The sequence below is a fragment of the Drosophila hydei genome, unplaced genomic scaffold (genome assembly GCF_003285905.1).
Source record: "Drosophila hydei strain 15085-1641.00,03,60 unplaced genomic scaffold, DhydRS2 tig00000063-arrow-pilon, whole genome shotgun sequence".
Classification (NCBI taxonomy): domain Eukaryota; kingdom Metazoa; phylum Arthropoda; class Insecta; order Diptera; family Drosophilidae; genus Drosophila; species Drosophila hydei.
Genome location: NW_022045657.1, coordinates 7540534 through 7566279, shown reverse-complemented (window position 1 = coordinate 7566279; position 25746 = coordinate 7540534). Strand labels below are relative to the sequence as shown.

Below are 25746 nucleotides of genomic sequence, written 5' to 3'. Positions count from 1 at the left end.
AGCCTTCCCATGCGAAATCAGAGTATAATTTGCAGGTCTCACAAATTCTTCATTCTATTTCTAAGCTTGGATAACAAAGCATATGAACTTATTATTTTTATTAATTTTTGTAATAATCAAAGTTAGGGTGTTTGGAGTTTGGTAGTCAGAATAATTTCATGAATTTCTCAGAGCTTCGCTATATTGTTAGTAGTCAAAACCACAACAGAAGCAATGACGGTCCCGCTCAGCAATTGCATTGCTACAAGAGGTTGAGGACCCATTCTATTGGTATGCCATTGAAGTTTGTCGCCTGCGCTTCCTCTTTTAGATGTTCAAGTGATTCTCTATCTCTTTATATATATATACATATATATATGTATATACATATATAAATATTTAGCGCTTTGCTTTTTTCCATCGTGTCATTAAAATTGATTTTGCAGCAGGCAGTAAATGGAGTTGAGGTGGCAAAGCAACCGCTCGCTGTTAGCTTTTCTATTTGGCAAACGACAAAGAATTTGCTAAATTGCTTTTCCGCTTGCGGCACACACCTTGCCACAGCCGCAATTGTTGGCAGTGCGTTTGGCTTTGCAATTAGTTTCTGCCTTTGGCCGCAACTAAATGTTGCATTGACTGTTTGCCACACAAAAGAAAAGCCTGAGCGAGATTGAAAGAAAAGACCACAGACTGAGAGAGAAGGCGAGTTAAGGATATTCACACGCAACATTCTTTTCGATTCCTTTGTGTGTGTCAAGTTATAGTTGCAACTTTAGCAACTGTAACAAAAGCGATTAAAAGTCCCATAAAAACCTGAGCCCATTAATAGCGCAATAATATTATCAGCTTATGTTCGATGCCATGCACACAATCATATAATCGTACAGGAAGAGGAAACAGGAACTCCTACATGGAGTCTGCGGCAGTGTAGGCTGACACATACTGAGCATGGAAGCAGGAAGCAGGAAGTAGAAAAGGTGGCTGGGCGGGGCTCGCAAAAACTTAACTTTCTCTCTTGTATTTTCATTAACATTTATTGGTTTTTTACTTATACTTCCGAGATTCATAACTTGGCGGGGATAGGGACCATACTAAGTCACTGCAAGTCCCTGGGCTAAGGGAAGCTGCGCCACAATATTTTGAGGTCGTATCAGCGTAATCATAAAATAACGTTAATGACGCCAACAAGGTCGTAAAATCAAAATTTCTGCTATTTCAATGCTGAAACCCGCTGCGGTCGACGTTGGCAGTGGCGTCGCTTATGCTGGAAACTTTGTTACATTGTTGATGCGAAATTTGATGTGTTGGGTTGGAGTCGGCAAAAGATGTTGGTAGCGCAATTGCTGCCCTTGATCCCCCAGCTGGCTTATCGACTACAATGTGGCGTATGTGTCCAATCAAACATAGTTAATTACTCTAGAGCTAAGCTGTGGTCACTTCGTTCAAAATATATTTAACATTTCATTCTACATCTGTTCTTCAAACAGAAATCTCATTCAAGTGAATTATAGATTCAGTATTGAATAGACGCTGTGCTTACCTAGAATAAAATTCGCATTTAAACTGGATTTATTTAAGCACCAGCGATTTTGGGTTATTTAAATAAATTTTACATTCAATAAACTTGTAAATTTTATATTATGCGCTACCAGGGCAACCAGCACAAGAGTTCTTTCTTCGTATAGATGTGTGTGCGCGCTGTGGGGCGTGCAGGATTTTAAATATTCATTAGACATGCGGCAGCTGGCTGCCTGGCTGCCTGGCTAACGTGGCGCAAAAGACAATCTGCCAAACCCTTTGCATCCGATGTCAGGGCATCCTGGCAGTTTAGGCCAAGTGAAATACAGTATTTGAAATTTATTTCAATCCTAAATTTGAGAGGCAACGTCACAATTCATTTGCCATCGAAAATTGTAAATGAATAGCACAATCATCAAAAATATGTCGAAGGCAGAAGGATTGACAAAACGTAATTCAATGAATTCCTTCAAAGAGTTTTGGCTATTTTGTGGTCCATTGTACGCTTGGTTTACTGCCTGACTAAAGGTTTATATATCACGCGTTCAGAATTTATCACTCAAGCGTTAAAATGTCATAAATGCCTGTCGTCGTCGTTCTGTATGTGGCCTAAGTAAATCAGCATAAAACTTAACTAAATGAAGACAATCAAAATGCGAGCAAGCCCCGAATTGCATATGTCAATTTTGACATCAGCATTGCCAATAGAGAAATAGAGAATTGAGTTACATAGCTGGTAGCACTTGTTTGTCCTGTCGTCAAAGACCCTCAGCTGGGCTGCGGTTGCGTTCCAAATTATGCCATGCTTAGAGTTTGCCTTTTTCCCTCATTCCCCCAAAAAGTATTTGCAGCAAAAGGCAGCAGCAGCAGCAACAGCAACAACAATGGCAAAGCAATATGGTAAACTATATAAAAATTTGCCAGGGCAGCGCCCTAGTGGCCCAGCGGCCAAGCTGGTGGACAAAAGGTCAGAACAACAACAGCAACAAAAGCAAAAAGAGCCACAGTAACGCCATAGTCATTCTCGTCATTGTACTGGGCCTGGTCAAGTGGCTGCCTGTCTGACTGGCCAACCGACTGGCAGACAGGCCGGACAACATTTTAAGCGACGAGCAGCAGCAGGCACAGCAACAATAAAGTCTTTTACTATCCTAATAAAAGGCAAACAAAGGACTCGTGGTGATGATTCCGTTGCTGCCTCTGTTGTTGCTGCTAAGACCATTCTCGTATCGCAATTTTCATTATTTTATTTGCCTATAAACGAAGCCATATTTTTGCAAGTGTATGTACCCAACATGGATAAAAGTGTTTCTATAAATCTATAGAAAGAGACTCCCTCGCACTCTAGCACACACACACGCACGCACACTAAAACGTACCGAGTTTGCGACAGAATTTATTTATTCGCCTACACACACTCACACAGTTTGAAGCAAAATAAGTAATTAAAAATGTCATAAAATGGGCGTATGTATGCTAGTTAAGGAATGAGAGAGCGGAGCTCCATTAGAATCAATGCCGACAGAGCGGGGCCAAAAAACGATGTCCATTGTCCGTCGGCTAGTCAGTCGGCTGGTCAGTCGGCTGGTCAGTCGGCCAGTTGCTGGGTCAGTTGGGTTCAGGCTTTCCACTTTAAACGATAAACATGTCCGCTGACAACAACAAAAACAGCTTGTAAGCAATTAAGACAGCGTATTGACTCGCCTGCTACCGCTTTCTGTCTGCATGCGTCGAAGATAGCACATGTAACAGCAAGTAGTATCTCTATAAATATATAAATATATACAAATGTGTATACATATTTTATGTATGTAGTTGTATCTCTGTAAACAAGTTCCCACACAGTCTGTCCGAATCCTGGTCACTTGCTAGGACAACGACAATATTGTTGCTACCCTTGACGACGTCATTACAAGAGCTTCACATTCCTTCTCCAAAATAAATCTTCTTACTTAAAGCATATGAGTATGCAAGTAAATAAAATACTAAATATTTATTAAAATATTCACTGAATTGGAAATCTAAGCTCCCTCTGCTTCTATGCAAAAAAAACAAATGTAACCAACAATTCATAAATAAAGTCCGTACGCTTTTAAGTTATGTTCGGTTATTACATAAGAACCTACATCACACGGTTGTAGTCACGAATAGAACGGGAAGTGTATAACATAGGAAGGAAGTGAATATGGCTAATATTCTCCGACCGAGAAATGAGAAATCAAGCTTTAAAATTGGACTGAAATCATAACAAATTTATATTTACTTCAAAGAGATGCAAAAGCGAACGTCAAAAAATATCTCATTGTTGTTAGTTGCTTTATTTTGTTTCCATTATATTCTATTTTTTATAACTTTCTTTAAGATTTATGTTTTTTATACAAATGTACACTTAAGGCACTGTTTCATCTTCTGTGACGCTGTCTTCCAAATAACTAATTTAATAACAACTTTAATAAGTGTTAAATTCACGGAATTTTTAGGAAAAGCCATGAAGAAACTATTATTCAAAGCAATAATCGCAATAAAATGGCATGACGATGGTATGCAATAAGCGAAATATTCATTAACAATGTAGACTTTTCTGAATGTAAATTTTATGTATCAAGGCTCTTATGATATAAAATGTAAGCTTGTAGTGTGTGGGGTGAATTAAGATTTGAGTCCATAGCTAATATACAGTATAGTATATATGTATAGTATTCAACAATTAAGTTGCAGTCGGATATGGTTAAGCCCGTATAAACTATTCTCCTATTCAGACTTTTCTTTCCATTCGACTTTCGAAACAGTTTTGCAGAACTTGTAAAATAAAGCAACAAAAGAATTTATTGTTCCAATTAACAGCTATTTAAATCATGCAAGAACATTGAATTATTTTCTGGATTCCAGTTGTTATTGTTGAACTCTACTTCTGTTTGTTTATATTTGCATATTTTAATTGTACAAATTTGTTTAATATTTATTTTAGTAAAAAAAAAGTAAGGAAAATCGGTCAATGCGTTCCAGAATATAAACCGATTTTTGGGGTCTTTTCACATTTTTTCTGCTCTGCGCACAAATGTTTATGGGCTGCAAATTGAGGTCGTCAGCAATGTGAGTGTGTGTATGTGTGTGATTATTTTATGGATATACACACACATTTATATATATATATATATATATATATTTGTATGTATGTATGCGCCCGGCAGCATTTGGCTTACGCCAGAAGTGCTTGCCCAGATGCCTGGCTGTTGCCTGAATCGCTAAATGTTTGGCGACAAGCAGAGAAAGGCAAAAAATGAATTTCTCTGCAGCATGTGTATGTGTGTGTGTGAATGTATTTGTCTTGCGATTGTTTTGCTGAAGTTGCGCTGTGTTAATGAAATGCGTTGCGCTTCAGTTTTTAGCTGGCGCAAAGCAACTTGCAACTGGCGGCGGCCGAGGCCGAACGCCATATTTTTCGTATGTGCCATCCGCCCACCACAAGCCCCTCGAGTCCCGCCCACTTGGCGAATGTAATTAAATGCAGCACAAAACTACTGCAAGCTATTGCAGTATTTATGCACAAGTGTGCACACACACACACACGTTTTTAAAGTATTATGTAGTTTCTATATTTTTGTTTTTTTTGAGCATTTTGACCTAAAATTTCCGTAGCCGCAGTCGCAGTCGCAGTAATGTCAAGCATGTTGAAAGCAGCACAGCAAGTGCAACGTTAAAAATCAGGGTTTTTATGTCGCATATGCGGCAATTAGGCGCGCTGTGTAAAAGTTTGTGTGTGTTTGTGTTGATTGTACCGCAAAATACCAACAACAACAGCAATAGCGGGTAATCAAGTAATGCTCATTTGGCAATCAAGGAAAAATGGCTCACAGCATAGACAACCAGAATTAGTGAGTGGAGAGGAGAGAGACAGACAGAGAGAAAGAGACAGAGAGAGAAAGAATGGGCCCCGCACATCAAATGTGACATGTTAATTCTGCAAAAGCAAACAGTGAACAGAATCGTTGCTCCTTTGGCCACGCTCCAGACCCTTCAAGTTGACTGATTGAAGTGCGACGCCCCAGCGATAAGCACATTTAACTGTGTAAACGTGACGCAGCCGCGTTGCCTTTTATTTTCGTTTCCACAAATCCTATTAAAAATCGTAAATGCGTAAACGGTGCGACACTTGAGAGTCATCCACATGTAACTGATTGTGTATGTGGGAGTGTGTGTGTGGCTGCCAAATTGTGGCTTTATTGCACTCTTAGTGAAACAGAACTCAAATTTAAAAAAATGACAAGTGTGTTCTTTGTTATATACTTTACTAACAGATACCCTTTACATGGGTCTTATTAAGTAGGTTGTTAAGATTTCTGAACATTTCAAAATTGAAATAGGCTTTACAATTTGAAATGGCAGCGTAGTCTAAAAACTCAACTTTAACATTATATATATTGTACAAAATATTTATCAAGACGACATTATCAATTTACATAATTTAAGATAAAAGCAAAGAAAGCGATTCTTGTCCAAAGTAAAATATATTATTCTGATTATGTTAAGATTTCAATGCAATCTGTTGGACTGATCTTCGCTTTTCACAATTTCCGATTGTAGGGTATAAGCAGATAAAACGGTCGATGAGGGTAGATTTGAATGCGAAAATGATAAAGCTTCACATGAGGCTTAGGCAGCTCGTATAAAATTAATAATGGGGATTTTTATGCTATTTAAAATAATTAGAGAAGCATGTGAAGGCGCATGCACTTCATATAAGAAAGGCAATGATCATATTTTTCTGACTTTAATAAGAATTTCTGAGTCTTATCAAAAAGTGAGCAATGTATTTCGAATTGTGCATGACCCTATCAACAACACCCAAGAGAATAGCAAAGTTTAAAATCTTAAGAAACAATTTATCATCTATGAATACTTTGTACTTTGTACATCAGATTGGAAACGACTTATTGCGCTGCCCTCTTGCATTTATTTTAATTTATTTGCCATTCGGGTGCCCTGCAAAGGCTAAGTGAGTTGCCCTGCTCGAAATATAAACTTTGTGCTATGCTTTGCTTTTTGAAAAGAGCAAGAAGAAGACGAAGAAGAAGCAGAAGCATAACAACAACAACAACAAAATCAACAATAATAGCAGCAACAACAAAAAGCAAACATTTAGGCTGCCAGTTTAGCTCGTGTGAGCTTTGTACTGAGCAGCAGCAGCAGCAGCAGCAGCAGAAGCTTCGGCGGCGGCAGCCTGTCAAAAAGTTACTTATTTTCTTTTAACAACTTGCATGAGACTTTTTGCTGCTTGCAGCACGCATCCTTGTCGGCGCTGTACTGATTGCTGGGTCTGTGCGATGTTTACATTGCTTTTGCTTTTGATAAGGTTAATCAAAAGTTTTTTAATCCATTCTGCATACATGCAAACATAGACACATATACATATATACGTATATACATACAGACAACGAAAAAGGGATCATCAGCCTCGTGTGTGCTCATTATCCTGCCCAGTCTTACTTGGTCCTGGACGCTTCATGTTCTCAGTCACTTTGAGCGCGCGGCAAAGCTTTGGCGGTCCAAAGTGAATTTCATTAATTTAAAATTATTTATATACATGTTTGTGTGTACGCATGCTGTTGAAGCTCTTGGGTAACGAATCTTGCTCATGTTATATGCTATATTCGACGAGTGCTTTAACCACTAAGCCATAGCTGCTTCAAAATCGGATAATTTATGCACCAAAGTTCAACAAAATCAATTTGGCCACATTCAGCAGAAAACTTTGCAATTAAGCTCCGAAAGACATTTGGCAAAGTGAGCAGCCAGTGCGGAGCAAAAGGCTGCTGGTCCACCTGCCAGGTACAAGCAGCGCAACTTTCGCGATAACTTTAAATCATCTAATTATGAGTCCGCCATCGGGCAAGGAAGCAACTCCAACAACAACAACAATGGCAGAAGGAGGAGAACAAATATCAGAGGCCACTGCTAGCAGCATTTAATTTCCGCTGCTGGCGGACCTGGCCGACTGCCCACTTCTATCCCTCGTCTGCTCAGTTTACGAACTGACACTTTACTTCATTTCTGCTGACTGGAATTAATGGCTTTTGTTGGCATAGTTTTAACGCTTGAAGTTCGACTGCGGCGCTATATACAAAAATTTATGCTTGAAATTATTGCAAAGTTTATTAGACAATTCCTTTTTTTGCGAGTAATTTTCGCCAAAGAAGGCAACGAAGAAATTTTTGTGAAATTTATGAGCTTCATAAATGACCAAAACATAAAGCCAGCCAACCCAAAGTCATACCCATACGTCCCAGTCCCCAGCTCTCATCCCACAGTCTGCAACCCAAGGGTGAACGCTGCGTATGAGCAACATGCCAATTGCCTTGATTTCAGTTAGTCTACTGACCAAAAAGAGGGAAGAGCAAGAGGAATTGGGTAGAAGTTGGAGAGGAATAGCATTCTGTAACTGGTCTTCACATTACATTACGAAATGATGTCGGCTGAATGCAAAAATGCCATAAATATGAATGAGCTGACGAGAAGCAGCCGTGGACTGTAGCCCTACCGTTACACTACTAAGCCGATCCCTTTTGGCCAACTGCTGTACTTTATTTGTTACAACATATTTAACTGTAGTTGCTGCTGCTGCTTCTACAGCCTGCACCTGCCGCTGCCGCTGCCGCTGCCGTTGGTTGCCTGTCAGCTTGGCTGCTGCTGTACTGCCCGTGGCTGCCTGTGGCTGCCTTTTAGTTTTCCGCTTTGATTTATGTAGGCAACGGCAACAGCATTTCAAAAGCAACGGCAAACAGCACGAGTGTCCAAAAGTGTGTCAGTGTGTGTGCGAGTGTGTGAGTCAGAAGTTTGCTCATAACTTGCCCTGTCCCTGCCCCATTGCCCTGCCCGCTAGCTTGGCCTGGCCAAGTGTTTGCCACTTGTTGTGTCTCATCAAAAATGTATTAACGAGCTTGCAACGCAAACGATTTTTATCTGCCAGCGTTGATTTCATTTTGAGCTGCCCTACATGCCACAGGCCGTCTTTCGTGCCGCACCATCCTCCATGGTCAGCTGCCACCAGCCCCCGCCGCAAGTTTGACTTAGATTTGTATCGCTGGCATTTTCAACACGTGCATGCAAAGTTGAGATGAGGCAGCTGCGACTGCTCCCAGCTTTGCCCGGACGCCACTTGGAGTACGAGCCAGGCATCTTTTCGCTTTTCGCTTTTCGCTTTCCGCCTGCCATTGGCTTGCAAAGTTTTAATGGCGCATTATTTCTAGCTATAAATTATAACAAAGACGGCGCATAAAAAGCGTTAACATTAAGCCAAGTTAAGAGCCGCCACCGCCTCGACAATTTTAATCACCTGATATGCCAAATGAGTCAGCAACAACAACAACAATTAGCGCACCGCACTACAAACTTTTTCCAATAAGTTGCTTGGGTTGAAGCTCAACGTAGTTGCATTTCGTGCCGTTAATGAGGCTCAAACCACTTATCAGTATCAGAATGTCTGCCCACAGTCGAATAAAGAGATTTGGGGGCCACACAGCTTTAAAAATGTGCTTGGATTCAGCTTGAAAAAACAACAAGTTAGGCCACAAATAATAAAAAAAAACAGATATGAGAAAATGGCAAACACAAGTTTCAAATGGCACTTTATCTTGTGGTTGATGCTGCGCCTGTGAGGCTGCTGCACTTTATTTACTGCAACGCTTGGAACGAGCACAACAACAGCACCAGCGAGAACAAGAAGAAGAATTGCAATGACGGCAACGATGCCAGCGACTTGTCAGTGAATTTATGTGGCAAACTATGAGCAAAATAAGCAGCGCCCAAAAGTTATGAGTTTCGTGTCATAAAATGCCACAGCTACAGCAACAGCAACAGCTACAGCAAAAGAGCTGCCACCTGCAAGGGCCACGCGAGCGTGTGTGTGTGTGCCACGCTGTTTATGCAAAAAGCTCATTTCACGCTTCCGCTTCCGTTTTCTATTATGCCTGAGCACAAACAGCGGCAGAAAAACAAAATCATAAATTTGTAATAAAATAAATATGTATAATTTTATCCTTGCTAAAATGTATCCTTGTTTCTTCGGTCATGTAGCCGCCGCAAAAGTTTTGCTTTAATAAATATGCCAAATGCACAAACATAACTTTGGCTTAAGACGGCAATATAAAGCCAACAGGGAACACCCACTCCTCCGACTCCAGCTCATATTCGTTCACAAAAAACTCCATTTCCCACATGTATTTCTGAACGCAACGATAAATTAGAGAAAATGAAATTAAGAAACGCGCTAATTAGTGAGAATATCGTCGGCAAATTAAATTAAATGCAGCCAGTTGATGAGAGCCAGCAGCGACGAAGATAGAGAATTGCAAAAGAACACAGATTCTGGAAACGAGCTTTGAATTAGCTGACTGAGTGTAGTTAGCTAAGGGGTCGTTGGCGTAGTTGCAGTTGCTGCTAACTATTCAGAAGCTCTGCATGTCACGCAAGTGACAGCAAAGACAGACATTAACCCCAAAATGGCAAGGGCACGCTTCAATCTCAGCCAACATTGTTGTTATTGTTGGCATCGTCTTTGTTTTCGTTGTGGCTGTTACCACGCATCGTGTCGCCAACAATGTGGCAACATAAAACTATTACCACGACGACATGAACACAACTCCTAATTACCCAGGGATTTGCATTTGTCTTGCGGCATGCAGAAATACCCAGGCAACACACACACACACTGTGCCTATGTGTGTGTATTAAGAATGTACAATGGCTTCGAAAGCGTCGTATGGCACGTTGGCATCATAAACGACTCTTATCTGCTCTGCCCTTTTCTAGGCCAGGCTCATATATTTGGCCACGCCCAGCGCTTGTCTGCCTCCTGCCATTCACGTTTTTCTATCTTTGCACTCTCTTTTTCTCTGTCTGTCTTATTATCTGGCTTGGTGAGGCTTCTTTCATTTTATGGTTTGTCTTGGCGACGCTGCCGCCATTTTCTTTTCAGTTCATTGCCGCCATCGCATTTCATCACTTGCTTATTCTACGCGCTGCCACAAGCCTCTCAGCCCTTACTATTAAGCCCAAATGTCATTAGCTTGTCTCGTTTATCTTTTAATGAGTGTAAAATAAAAATCGTTCAAGTGTATCTTGGGCGGGGAACCATCGGCCTGTTAAGCCAGCAGCAAATTATCAGTTTTTTTGTGTCTGTTATGTCTATATATTCACATAGGATCTACAGCATGTTAAAAAGCTGAAAGTATAATTCTAGTGCTGTCTAACAGCCAATTGAGTGCCAGTCTCACTTTCAAAAGCATATTGTACACCAGTCACAAATGTATCCCTTCAAGGAAATGATGCTATTCAAGAGGGGCATATTTTGTTATATTCAACATTGCGTCTTACAGATACGGATACATGTACCTAAACCACAATTGATAATTTTGCTAAGATAATTTGCTTTAAGCACTGTGATTTTAAAATTTTAAAGTGCACTATAAAGCCGATATGGATTGCAGTGAATTTTTTAAATTGGCCTTTTACACTCAATGTATTCCATTCAATATTTTTAATAATCCTCAGTCAATTAAATTGCCCATTTCATGCGTCATCTGTAATGTCTCCCTATCATTCACTTAGAACAGTCTACTACTTCTACCTATCAATCTTTTTTCAATTCCTGACCTACTCATTGCATCTGCTATTTGGCACCCACGCTATTCCATAAGCGTGCGTATCTTAGCGAACCAAGTATACGCACCGTCGAACGCTTACTGACCAGCAATATTTCAGTCAGTTATTCCCTGGCGAACTTCAGATGCCTTTTCAGCCAGCTCCAGGTCTTTTTTTACTTAAGCTGCCACTTAATCCAGTCGCCTCGCATCGACGCACCCACTCATATCTACCCAGCAACATATTCTCTTGTGTGTTTGCGTGCACACCAGGGCACGCGCTTTATTTTGCTGCCCCTCTGGCTGCTGTTGGGCTGCTGTTTTTGTTGGATTGCTGTAAGCCCTTAATTAAATATTAAATACGCCTAATTGCGCATTTCATAACTCAGGCAACGGCAAATAATTAATTATTTAAGCTAAACTAAATTGAGCCAGTCACGACACACGCACAAAGTTTCGGCCCTGCAGGCGATGTAAACAAATACTCGCAGACGTAAAAATAACTGCAACTTTTTCGGCTGGTTGAATGCTTCGCGGGCTGGAAGTTCTTTGCTTGAAAATTGCCGGAAATTCCAAGGTTTTGAATGTTAATTTAAGCTGCACTTGACGTAACAACTGAAGCAATATGAAAAAAGTATGCAATTTCCTAATGCTGGTTGCTTCGAGCAGCATTCGTTATGCTCGTTTAATTAGGTACTTCATTATACCCTGATCCCATTGAAAATGGGAAATCAGAGTATAATGGTTTTGTGCAAATGCATGTAACAGGCAGAAGGAGGCGTGGCAGACCCCATAAAGTATATATATTCTTGTTCAGGACGACAAGCCGTCTGTCCGTCCGTCTGTCCGTATGTGTGAACGCTTGGATCTCATCTATTAAAGCTAGAGACTTGAAATTTTGTAGGTCTGTGTAAAGCACGCGCATATTGAGTTTGTTTCAAATATTCGATAACTATTCGCATTTAATTTTTATAAAATAAAAACTTGATTGAAATGCAGTTAATAAATTATATCTCAGACGTCTTATCAGCTAGAGCATCCAAATTTTGCATTTAGTTTTATTTATATTTTATGCAATTTTGATTGTTTTGATACCGGCTCTAAATTCCCCAAAATTCTTCAAATTTAAGTTTAGTTAGAAATAGGGCCATTATGTGAAAGCGTTTTTATCAGCTGCTACTTAGCTTCAAATTTGCTATCTCTTGCGTGAGCAGTGCAGTGGCGGTGCTGGTATAGGCGATCCGAGTTGCGTAAACAATTTGGGTTAGAATATTGGTGTCGTAATCTCATTTTTTATTTGTTGTTTTTTTTTTACTAACTAACAATAAAAAAAACACATAGGACTGGGATCAGGGTATCTCCTAGTCGGGCACCCCGACTAGAGCTTTCTTACTTGTTTTCAACTGATAATCTGAAAAAAAGGCAATGATTTGCTTGCCGTGCCACACGCCAGCAACACAGCTTAAATCAGTGAAATTAGAGCCGAGAAATCACAATACGACCGTCCATTGTTCAGCCACAATTTGCACAACTTTTCAGTGGTTAGAAAACTTTCACAAAACACACAAGCACACGAGCAAAGGGGGAGGCAGGGAGATGACAGCAGGAGGAGGGAGCAACTTGCTCCAAAAACTATTTTCATAAATAGCAGTGGACAGCGCCAAATGCAAACAGTTCCCCGGCGTCGTCTGGGTTTCGTCATTGCCTTTGGTCCGGCGGACTGCTAGCTTGAATCCTTTAAGTTTCTTTTGTTCAAAACGTACTAATGCCCGTTTTTCACTGCGTGATTTATCGGTTTCGAGGTTCACAGTTCGAGTTGCAAATGCATTTTCCGTGTTTGCCTCAGCCAAGCCTCAAGCCGTGCGGACAGCGGACGGCTGGCGGCGGGTGGCGGTCAGTGGGCGTTGGACTTTGGCAGTGCCAGCCACTAACTAATACAAACTTCAATGGCTTACGTCCCATTCTTTCGTCTTTCGTCTATCTTTCTCTTAGTCTCACTGTCCCCCAGTTCGTATCTCTGCTAGGGTTTGCAAACTTTTTGGCTTTCAAAATGTCAACTCATTTGAGCCCCTTTTTTCTACCCTTCTTCTGTTATAATAACTTTCGGGAAAGTTTGCAATACAATGAGCAGCATTTTTCTTTATCTACTTGAGTATGCAACATTCTATACTTCACGATTCATTGCATTAACTATCTCAATCATTTACCATAATACACTTTCTCTCACTGCGCGACAAATTTTAAGGCGATTTCTGTTCACATTAAGCTCTTTCGTTAAACTCAATATGAGAATATATAAAGGTGAGGCTTACATATAAGTTGTACAATGATACTTCAGGTCTCTATACACATCGGCACATTAGATACCAGCAACATGGATAATCATTAAGGCAAACCAAGTTTGAACCACTTCCGGCCACACATGCACTCAGGACAACAGTTTGACGACACGAGAGTGAGTCGCGAGTGCAAATGGCAAGCCGTCTTTAGCAGTTGATTAAATATTGAACAAGCAACAGTGGGTAATGAGGGGTGCTCTAACATTTGTGATGGATAACAAATAACTTATTAGTCTGTCATGCATAAATAATCCCACATTTTGAGATCCGATTGTGGTCATGCTTGCTGACCAAGTCAACCGGCAGTGTTATGACCTGCACTCAAAGCTGACACTAGTTTCAAATACAAAAAAAGAAGAATTCAAAATCAATGTCCTCCCAGGAAGTTCCTTGGCAATTTGCAATCCTTTGTGTCATTACACAATGCTTCCGCAGGGCCCGGTGACTGTCGCCTGCAGCGTCACGCTGCTGCAATCAAAGCGTTTTGAATCACCAGCAGCATCAGCAACAGGAGCAACCGGCGCATTAATCCTTCATTGGCAATCAGGCATCTTGCCTTTGCCGTGTGATGAACTCTGTCCCAGAAACGGAAGTTGTAAAAACGCCAACGCCGCACAAAGCAAACATAGACGAAGAATTTTCGGCGGCTGCTGCTGGTTGCCTTTGTTTTGCAGCACTCCTGGTGCTTGGCTAACCAGCGGCATGGAACCGATTATAGTATTCCGTATTCGGATTGGAATTTGCCTGGGGACATTCGTCAAACGCAGTAGCAGAAGCAATTGTTTCGCCAAGTTTCCTTTTTCGCTTTGTTCATTATGCGCAGTCTTCATTCCATGCCATCCATGCCATTGTGCTGAGGCAAAGCATAAACACTGATTGATTGATTAAAGACCCAGCTTCAAAGTCTTGGAAGTTGTTGTACGAATAGCTGGCGATATCGTGTGAGTGGCAGACAGTGGGCAATAAACCTAATGAGGGGCCCTTGAGCGAGTGTCGCATCAATCAAATGCGTATTTAGCGCTTTATATAAATAAGTATTTTCCTTCTATATATGTATCTCAATATGTATATACAAATACATAGATATGTGTAGATGATAACAACGATTTCTCTTAACTTGCGATGATTGTTTTCGTGTAGATGTGTGCGCTCATCCGACAGCTGGCGATTAACAAATGAATCATATATGTGAGTGAATGATGACCCGCCTACCACCCAAGCCACGCTTGTCTGAACACTTTAAGTGGAGCTGAGCCTGGGGATCAAGTTGCTGTTATTAAAGTTCACCTGAAGCGGCTAAGCAAGCCAATTTCTGTTGATACCGGCGATATCTATCTGCAAATTGGCTACGTGGCCGGCTCAAATAACGTAGATTGGCATTAAATAAACTGGAACTGAAATCAATAGTGTTCGCAACCGAGGGCAAAGGGAAACTACTGCAGCATCTCTGCTGGGTCAGCATTGTTGCACGTCATGGCTTCCGTCATGGACACCGGTCAATGTGGACTTTACTCCGCCAGTGCCATCTGTGAATTGACACTAGTTGTCTCTTTCTCTTTCTGTTTCTCGCTCCCCCTCTCTTTTTATCAGCCTCTCTCCTTATCTGTACCTTTGTCATTCTACGCCACAAAAGAAAATAATTTCATCAAGTGACTTTGCAGCTGTCCATGTAGATACAGACACAATATTATATATATGCTGATGGCAGTGCTGACACATCCTGTTGTATCTCATTCTCATCTCACTTATCTCAAACTCTCTTTCTATCAATCTCGTCTCCTCATTTGACCTTGTTGCAAAGTGCTCATTATCTGCTGAAATGTTGTCAATCACGGGATTTCGTTTGTCTTATTTTGATTTGACTTTCAATTGAATTTCGAATTTGAATATCCAAAAGTAGGCGACGCCCTCTTGCTGCCCGCCCCTCGGGCACATCCGTAGCATCGGCAATTCTACCGTTAAGCTTCACGCTGCTTCCACTAAGCGTTTATGATGAGTTCGCGCTTATTGGAGAGAAATGCAAACTTTCTACATAAAAAATTAATTTGATTATTTTTTCAGGGTATTTCGCTAGCGTGCTTAGATTTCCGTTAATGACGCCATAATCAACTGTTTTATTGCACTTTAAAAAAGTTAAGCTCACACACACAACAAGCGCGTAGCTTTTATTGGGCTAAGCTGTAACTTTTTAATTATACCTCCAACATTTTCCCATCAGAATTCGTTTCGGCTGAGTGAGTGTGTGCAGAAAATGATATTTAAATGGAATAAAATCAAGATTTATTGCAATATTAAGTGTTGAAACGTTTTTTTATGTCCCGTATCCATAAAATTAAGGAAAAGAATAATAAAGTTTGACGCATATTAGAATTGATCACATAGCACAGACAACAAATATATAACATCAATTATATAGGTATTTGTTGAGTAGCATCTAAATATTCGTTGGACTGCTGACATACATTGTACGCTGAGTCTATTGGAAGAACTTGTACTCATAGATATAATTTGCAAATAATAGCCAATAAAGAAAATTTATATAATATTAAAATTTGATTGAATAAGTCTCTTTTAAATACATTTAGAAATAACTTGCCGTTGATGGCAAAGAATTTCTATTGACTTAAATTTCAGAAATATGTAAAACAAATATTTTCAATTAATTTTAAATGATATGAGCAAATTCCTTAGCCCAAAATGAACACAGCCATTAAATGGTTCACAGAGTTATAGCTTATATAAAGGGCTCGAGGGCGCTTTACTCGGCTGGCCATCAAATTGCAATGGCGAAGTTTATGTTGTGATCGAACATTTTAATTAAAATCATGATGAAATAATTGAGAATTTGTTGCTATACAATTTATGCGTAATGGAAATTTTGGAAATTCCCATGGCCTGCGCAATAACAATGGCAGCAGCAGGAACAGCAGAATCAGCCAACAATAGCAATCAGGCTTCCATACAAAATGTTAGTTGAGTAGGATGAGGTCACGGTCATGGCAACCACACGGAATTTTCATCTGTAGTGGTCCATCAAAAACGGAGACTGACTCCCAAGGTCCGACTATGCATAGAGCGGCGTGCCAGGAACTCATTGCCATAAAACAAAGACATTAAAGTTGAAATGATGACCCGGACTTAATCGACTTGCCAACAATAATATTTAAATTTAATTTAAATGCTCACATGAGAGCCGACAAACACACGAGCACGACGGCAAACAAATCGAAGGACACGCAACTCAATCTGCTGGACAATTTGCAAAACGATATGGTTGAGACCGAAATTTTCTGAAAGGATTCTTGGATGCCCGGTCTAAAGACGAGGCGAAGGGTCTGCGAGATGCACAGCTCACAGTTGAGCTAGTTGGGTAAACGGCATCATTGTTGTATCCTGTTTGTGTATTTTTGCGGCAAAGCGAAAATAACTTGAAGTCATTCGCTTAAAAGCACAAAGTGATTGCAGAGTTAGTTGGTGAACGACTCGACCCGATTCCAGTCTAATGACACTTTACGCAAAACTCTATGTGTATCAGAGAATTTGGTTTTTTTTCAAATGGTTTTTAAGCTGCTGCAGAGCTTAATGTTTATGTGTAGCTTACTTAAATTGCTATAGAGCTAAATAACTAAAAGCCCTGGAGCCATGCTTAAGTGCTTTACTCGCCCTGAGTTAATGCCTTAACGTTATTATCAATTTTTGTTCCTTGGCGATTTGCCATAATTGTAACTTTTGACCATTAGCTATTGTTTTTGTGGCTACGCTAGCATAACACAGTAGCTGAAATTCTTGTTGCTCTCTTTGCTGCTATTGCGGTCTAATTGATACAAGAAAACACCAGCAACAAGAGCTTCAAAGCCACAAACAGAAAGAAAACCAAGTCATCAACAAAGCTCCAACTGCACCCAGCAGCTGACAATTGTTTTCAATGCTGTGGTCAGCTTTCTGAGCATATGTCTGCATGTCCATCAGTCTGTCGATTCGCCTGCCAATCGCATGCACACTCAGAGTGAAAGCATATAAGTAAGTACACAGCATACAGCACACATACTCACTTTCAATCTATTTCAAATGTCAGCGACTGTTCGCTGCTCGTCGTCAATCACATGGTATATCGAGCTGCCCGATTGGTGCACGCTGCATATGCAGCACATGCATATTGTCTATGTGAGTTTGGGTTGCACGGTTAAAGGTTTTTGGCTTGCTTTTAAGTTTTAGGCACGTCGACGCTGCTGAAACTTGTGCACGCGTGTCATTTAAATTCCCCACAAAGTTGTCAAGTCGATAAAGGATCGGCGTTATACTGCAGGACTACTGCACCAGAGGCAGCTACAATTTATACGCTGTTGCAACTTTAACAAGCAACACGGCCAGTTATCAATGAGTGCGAGGGTAGCAATTCAAATATGATTATATCCTACTTGCAAATTTACTCAAACATGCTCTTTTACTCCCCAACTCTTTTCAGAACAACTTTAAAAATGAACGGCCACGTAAGAGTAGGAGGAAGATCTAGAATGCTCAGACCGAAGCGGGGTTTGCCCGCTTTGCATGCCATTTTCAATATGCTGTTTCTGAGCTGCATTATAATCTCCGATTTATTACTGAGCGGTAAGTATGCTTACATAAGTAAGTGCGGCTTATATAGCATATGAGCGTAAACGGGTTAAGCGGCATTTGTATATATTTATCTGTCTGCCAGCGTTTTCCATTCAACATTATTATGCCAACTGCGTGCACAAATGTGGTTAAGGTTGATAATTTAATTTAACGAACGACTGTTAATATTATGGATTTCTCTCACACACTCACATACGCATACTCACTGCTTCCACATGCAACTATACGCAATCTCGTTAAGCAGTCAATTTATTAAATATTATGCAATATCCTTTCAGTTAAACTGCACTTCAACCCACGTGAATGAACATAAATATTGTTCAATTAAAGTTGCCATAATTAGGACACTATATGACACAAGCAACCAACCAATAATCCAATTAGCTTCACATGTGATGATAATAGATTTAGCTTCTTTCCAGATGTTATATAATTTTCAATAAGTTGGATGCAGTCAAAGAAAGATGCTCATTATTATCATCATTGATTTATAATTACTTGAGGAAAAACTGTTGCTTTAATGTACTATTCATGTAACATTTGATCCGTTTACTGGTTGCCAATTAAATTCCAGCTTCGAAATGCAAACATTGTTGTTTTCAAAATATTTTATTCTTGAAATAACGATATGTTTGAGCTAAGTATATTAATGCTAACCCGTTGATTATATTAGGCAACATTACTCATACGCCACGTGATTCACGTCTGTGCACTGTTAAGTATTTAACGGTGTCTGTGCCACATTTTTCAATTAAAGCAAAACGCGAAAATAAATGAAAATAAAAAGAAAATAAATTATATTAAAATCGAGCCAAACGGCCGTTCTCGATGTATTGTCATAAATTAACATATAAGCGAGTCCGGCTGCAGACACCCACAATTTCAGCAGCACACACATCCGATCCTTGAAAGTACGTAATTAAGTTTTTACAACGTGACATAATCAAATTTACAGAAAAGGCCATGGACTCCTACTGGCCGTAAGCTACTGAATGCGTTGCGCTTCAACACTTAAATGTATCACAATGACAGTAGGAATGCCATATAAGCTGATTACATCTCCCAATTGAACATTCTGTATATCTCTCTTTCTTACATAGTTCATGGACTGAAGGATCTGAAGATATTTGTGCCGGAAGCAGTCATCATGGGCAACGCAGCGACATTGTCTTGCCAATATGATTTGGAAAAGGTAAGTGAGACTTCTAGGGGGAACCTGATTGACAATTGCTATTATAGTGAGCACAGGCACAGCAGTCGCAACGACGATTGCCTGTTTAATTATTATAATTTGTCGCACATTGTCTTCGTACTTATAGTCCTCGCTCTGGCTCATGTTCTTGTCGCGTATATATTCTTCTTCAACTGTTAGTTGCTGCTATCCACTTTTCATTAATGTTGTTTCTTTTTTGCAGGCGGCGCTCTACTCAGTGCGCTGGTACTTCGGCCAGGAAGAGTTCTATCGCTATGTGCCACGCGAGGCGACGCCCACGTTTGTCTTTCCCGTTGCTGGCATTAATGTTGATGTAAGTGAAACTAAATATCCGATCCCGACAGGGAGCTAATCCACTATATAGGCGATAAGACAATACAGCAATTGTTATTCAATTTATTGCTGCTGCTGTTCGTATTTTATCCTCTTTTTTAGCAATTGTCAATTAAGCAAACGAATCAGACAAAATTTCTAGCTGTAGGAGCTGTGCATGTGTCTCGTTTGTTCTAGCAAAGCTTGCATTTTAACAAATGGAAATGCGAAAACATTCAAATGTTGTGTAAATATTTATATAAATGTGGACAATGGCGACTGGGCGCCAAATGCAGCCCGTGGCAACAACGATACCAATAACAACATCCAGCAGCCAAGCTGTCTCTTTTTTTTTTTTGATTTCCTCTCACTCGCTCTGTCTCACACACAGCCACTCTCTCTCTGCCTCTCCTATCTCTTTGTCTCTTTCTTTCTCCCTCTTTTGACCATACTAACTGGCAGTTATGCAGTTTTTATTTAAAATTTATTTTGCTGTGTCGCGCTTCTGTTTGTGCGTTTCAGTGTTTGCTTGTGTATATATATGTGTGTGTCCTGCACAATTTGAAAAGTGCGAATACAACTAACTGAAATATTGCGCAATGTGCAAAATAGTTTATGGTGCGAATAGAAGCAACTAAAGCAGTGCCACCTCGCGCTGAATACGTTTCGCATTCATGTTTGTATTTATACCCTGCAGCTTAAGCTCTGAAAAGGTATATTGATTCCTTATGCAATTTTCCGAAAAATACAATAGCTTATATGACATAAGCTTGAATTAATGTTTGTGTGAAGAAACATGTTTAACGTATGTATGTATGTATGTATAATTGTTAAATAGGGTAAGTCGTCATCGGTCATATCAGCAGAGCAGGAGTCTGCATCTGATGGCGGTGGCGCTGTGCTGCGCTCATTAATAAAAACAACAGCCGCAAAGTACGTAATAAATTCTTCGTCGAGTGCAAAGCGACAAAAAATTTCGGACAGCATTTAAAATGCTTCCAAAACAAAAAACAAAATTTTCTAAAGAACGCTTTTGTTCAGCTCAAGTTGAACAGGATGGAAGCTAAATTAAAAGAGAAATGCTTGACTTAGTTCGACCCGTTTAATTCCTCCTCTATAACCCAATTATTATATAGGCTTACAGTATTTATAGTAATTTTCTAGAAAATACATGCGCCAGAGCACCATCCGATATGTTGTGCTTGCTTGAAAAACAAGCCGATTGTCGTATCATAGTAAAAAAAAAATAAAATTTGTGAACAATAAATTTTGTATACGAAACCTTAATTTATATAAAATTTCCAAACTAATAAATTATCGAATTGAGAGAAGGGCGATAGATGAAGCATTGTTTGCTTTAGCTTACATATTCCATAACGAAACAAAACAAAATTTGCGTATAAAAAATAATTTGCATTCCAACCATCATATCCTATCTCTTACTGCTGTTTCCTCCCCTCCTCTCTATACATAAACACACACAAATTGATGTACATATATATAACTTATATAAATATTCCCGTCTGGCTTTGAGCACCAAAAAGGAGGAGGCAGGCCACATCAATCAGCTGTAGTGGCAATCGGACTTGATTAATTTGTCCTGATTGTGTCTTTAATTTGCACTCTATGTAGTAGCTGGGAGTGCAAAAAGGAGGCAAAGTAGAAAACTGTAAAAAAGAGGAGAAAGAAAAAGTTCGATGAGTACGAGCTCTCTTGTTGAAATGTTAATTTGCCACTAATTGGCATTCAAAAGCATTTTCGCACTAATTAAATATTTCGATTACAGTTGTCTATAACTAAAATCGAGGGCTCGGAATGTTGATTATTTTGCTCAATACTTTTTATAGCGTGGCTTATTTAGTCAGTGGATTGGAAACTATTCAAAAGCCCTCCTACATTGGCATTGGAATCAATTCACAAATTGTGTTGCCTACTCAGGGTGCCCACAGTACAAGTGGCATTAAGTACAAAACTAAATTTTATTCATGCAAATTCGCCCGTCTCTCTCTCTCTCTCTCTTTCTGTGTGTTAACACAAGCAAACTACTTGAGTGCAATGAGTTATGAACCGCAAAAGGCACCCAGATGCTTCAGCGATGGGTGGCGTGGCCATTGGTTAATGCAACTGATTTAGCAAACGGGCCTGCTTTGCAATTAAGTTTGAAGGCTATTCGCAGCTTTGCAGCAGCAGATGTCGGTCATAATGAAAGGCAGCTTTTGAGAGTAAGTTGAAAAACAAAAAATAAACACACAGCAGAGAAAGAAAATATTCCACATCCCAAGGCAACGAATCGAAATGAAGCGTCACGTTTTCTAATTTACATTGATAGCTGCTGCTGCGGCTGTCGCTGTGGCTCTGACTGATGCTGATGCTGAGGCCATTGCTGCTAACGAAGGCGAAATTCAAAGGCCATCTAGAGCCACAAATGCAAATTGAAATGGAATTTTTAAGTTATGCCAAGGCAAACACCAAACACACGCAAAACCCACATTTGCTGTGTGGGGTTACGAATGCTGTTGGCTAAGACAAGGCGAGATGAGTAGAGTAGAGAGCTACAGACGAAATGATGGCAAGTACCATAATTGAGATTAAAACATTATAGCTTGACTTGTTTTACTTTTCCTAAATCATTTCAAGCAGCTAAACACGCTTAATGAGAAAAGTTCAGGCCGCGCCTATTATGATTATGCACATGCATAAATATTAGTGAGTGTGTGCGATATGTGTGTGTATGTGTGTTGGCTTGTGAACCACATAAAAAGATGGGCGTACATTCAGACCCTCAGGACAGCACTTCAATTGCAGCTGCTTCAGCTACTGCAGCTGCAGCTGGGACTGACATGCCATACACTTGTGGGCGTGAGCGTGGCGGTGGGTGTTTCTTTGGATATGCATGCCACATGGCTAGCCGACCGACCGACCGGCCGCCCGACACACCGTTCGACCAAGTGCACTCCTGTCGTCCACTTGAGCGTTATTGGAATGTAAATGTATGCAGATCAGGAGCAGGGCATGGGGTTAGCTGCAAGGCACCCCCTCTGTGACGCGTCGCGAAACTTGAAAAGTCATTCAACATAGAAATATACCTTGCAATAGACCACCCGCATGCTCAGCCGCATACGTCACTCGTCACATGTCAGTCGCGATAAAAACAACAACGATGTTAGCAGCTCTGCGACTATACAAAAGGGGAAATAATAATCATCATGTTAAATGTAATTAAATTTTTAATTTAGAGACAGCGTCGGGCACGTTGACAATCTTCAATTAAAAGCCACAATTACCAGGGCCACCAGCTGAGCCCTGGTAAAGAAGGGGGGCCAGTTGCAGGAATAGGATATGCCAAGTGCTCAAAACTTTTGTGGCTTATTCATTGTCCGCAACAATAAAAAATCCAAACCGCGCCACCAACCGGCCTGTGCAAGAGCCTGGGCTTCGTCCTCGCTCTCTTCCTTGTCGTCGCGCATCGCTGGATGGTCGTCGGTCTGCCAAAAATGTGTGCCTGAAAAGTTTTTGCTCACTGTCAACACGGAAGGAATTATTCCGCATTAAGTTTGCGGTAATGGCAGCGGCAGTCACACACCGAGCAGCTCGCTACTGCACAGACATTGTTGTTATTGCTAGCGTTTGCTTTTAACATTGTTAATAACCCGACACGCCTCCGCCGCGCATTTATGCACAGCAATGTGCCCTTAAAATTAATGCACTCGCCAGTAGCCACTTGGCGCTTGGCGCTTGCCAACCAGAACACCCAGTCGGCAACAGAAGCGGCCAAAAACTTTGCGCCTGGCAGGACCAGACCAGACCCGACCCCCTGCTGCTTCAGGATCCCTTTGACTTGCTTCTGGCTCAGGCTACGTCTCCGTCCCGCCTCTGTCACTGTATCCTCATGGGCAGCCATACAGCTCTGGCTGTTGTTAATTAGATGCCCACCGAGTGGAGTGGCAACGGCCATTGTAGTTGTAGTTGGCCTTGTAAGTCGCGAAAGTTTAATTGAGCACTGCATGGGGTGTGATATATGTTTCTAATTATGATTTTTCATCATGCTAGAAAAAGCATCGTCAGAATTGCAAATTAATTGAAGATGGAAAATTTGAAAATGTTTTGTTAAAGGAAACTTGCAAAATGCATCTAGAATTATAAAAACTCTATTTACAAAATATAATCAGGAAAACATTAAATAAAATCTCAATCTCTTTGAAAAATTAAACTTTGGCTAAGTGCAAAGCAATTAAATATACAATTTTAATATGCTAAACACACAGAAAGCTTAAGCGCTTCACTAAAACTAACTGTTGAGCTCTTCCGAAACATTAAGTAACCTATATAAATATAAATAATAATTACGCAATTCAGGTAAAGCTATAAATCCATTTGATTCATTTAAATTTATTTTTTTTGGTTTGCGTATGAATTTTCATTACTGAGAGAGTCGCCATTCAGTAAACACAACCAAAATCATATGTGCAACTTTAGTTGCTAAAGTTTTCATTTGTTTTCAAACAAAATTCATATTGGAATTTCTGAATACTAATAAAATATATATTGTATAATACCTTATATTTGAAACTCTGTAATATTTTAAGATTTTGTTGCCATTTGACTAGCCAGTTGTTAGTGCTAAGTGCGCTTTATTAAATGAAGACTCTTAGCTAGCGAGCTATGATAAAAGATGCGAGTTGTATGGGACATTCTTTATGTTGCAGATAAATTTGTTGCAGTGACTGGTGGCCTTGGCCAAAATGTTTGACAAATGACCACAAATACACATAATAAATAAAAATGGCTATTGCGAAATGCAAAACGTACTCAAGACAAGCACAGACCGTGGCTATATTTATACGTGTTTGTATAGTTATATATGCTGGTAACTAGCTGGTGGGTCCATCCATGTGACATTGGCACCGCATTCACATGGCGTGCGCCTCCGTCCTCAACAATGAGCACAATAAAAAGCAATGCATTTTCCAAACACCAAAAATTGTTTACATCAGCGACTACAACAACAGCAACAAAATCAACAACAAATGGCAACAACAACCGCAACAAATAGAAGAAGAACAACCGCACCGGAAACATCTCATTCACTAAATTTGTGGTCGGTTTTGGCTGGCGCACTGCGTACTGCGCTCAGCGTGTTAGGCAGTCGAACTTCTGAAATGCCAACGGGCAACTGTAAGCACGAACGGGAAGAGGTTGGGAAATGAAGCGGGAGTGGGAGAGGTTGAATGGAAGCGGGAACGAGCCGCCAACGCTAGCGCCGTTAGTTTCCAACAAAGCTGGAGGCAACGGAAATTCGGAATGACATAATATGTGCCCATGTGTGTGTGTATGTATGTATGTGTGTGTGTGTGTGTGTGTGTGCAGAGTGTGTGGCTGGCTGACTACCGCGACTTGAGTTGATACAGCAATAATTCATAAAGTGTTGCATGCAAACCAGGCTGCAGCTGAGCCACACATACAAATTGTCTATGTATGGGTGTATGCATGTATATGAATATATGTGTGTGTGTGGGCATGCGACAGAGTTGGCAAAAATTAAAATTGCTTCACAACAAACAGCGGAAACTCAGCAAGGGGCCAACAAAAGCAATGAGAAGCGCGGCTGCAGCTGCAAAAGTGTGGCCCACACACACACAAGCTGAGGGCTAGATGGCCAGGAGGACATAGCAGCGGGGGCATTGCAATGCATTGTATTCTTACAACTCGACGTTGGCTGCTCAGCCGGCGAAGCGGTTTTGCAGTAAAGTTATTATTTCATAAAGCCAGAATTATTGAAACAATACTTTACTCTCACACTGGCTTACATACATACACACACGCACACATGCGCACACACTCCTGTGCATGTCATGTTAAATTGTGCTTTAGTAACATAATTTTTTATGCAACACAGTTGCAGCTGCGACAACTAAGGCAATATAAAATATAAATATAAATTAAAAGCCAACAAAAAATGAAGCTGGAAAAAAAGGTAACAACAAAACCTTTTTAACACGACAAAAGCAACTTCAGTTGAGTTGAGTTGAGTTTAGTTGCGCCGAGTCGAGTTGAGCTAAGTTGAGACTCAATTTTCTAGCCTACGGACAGGCGAACCAGCTGAAAATGTCGCAACATTTTCGTATGAGTA

General features: G+C 40.4%; 1 protein-coding gene across 1 annotated transcript in view; it reads left to right on the top strand.

The window, feature by feature from the left end:
- The window catches only part of LOC111595891, a 58454-nt gene that overhangs the window by 28632 nt on the left and 4076 nt on the right, over positions 1-25746 (top strand). Inside the window, exons 3-5 of the mRNA XM_023309830.2 lie at positions 17940-18082; positions 19192-19283; positions 19507-19617. Coding sequence (XP_023165598.1) covers positions 17953-18082; positions 19192-19283; positions 19507-19617 — 333 coding nt within the window. The 5' untranslated portion in view covers positions 17940-17952. The remainder of the gene's footprint in view (positions 1-17939; positions 18083-19191; positions 19284-19506; positions 19618-25746) is intronic.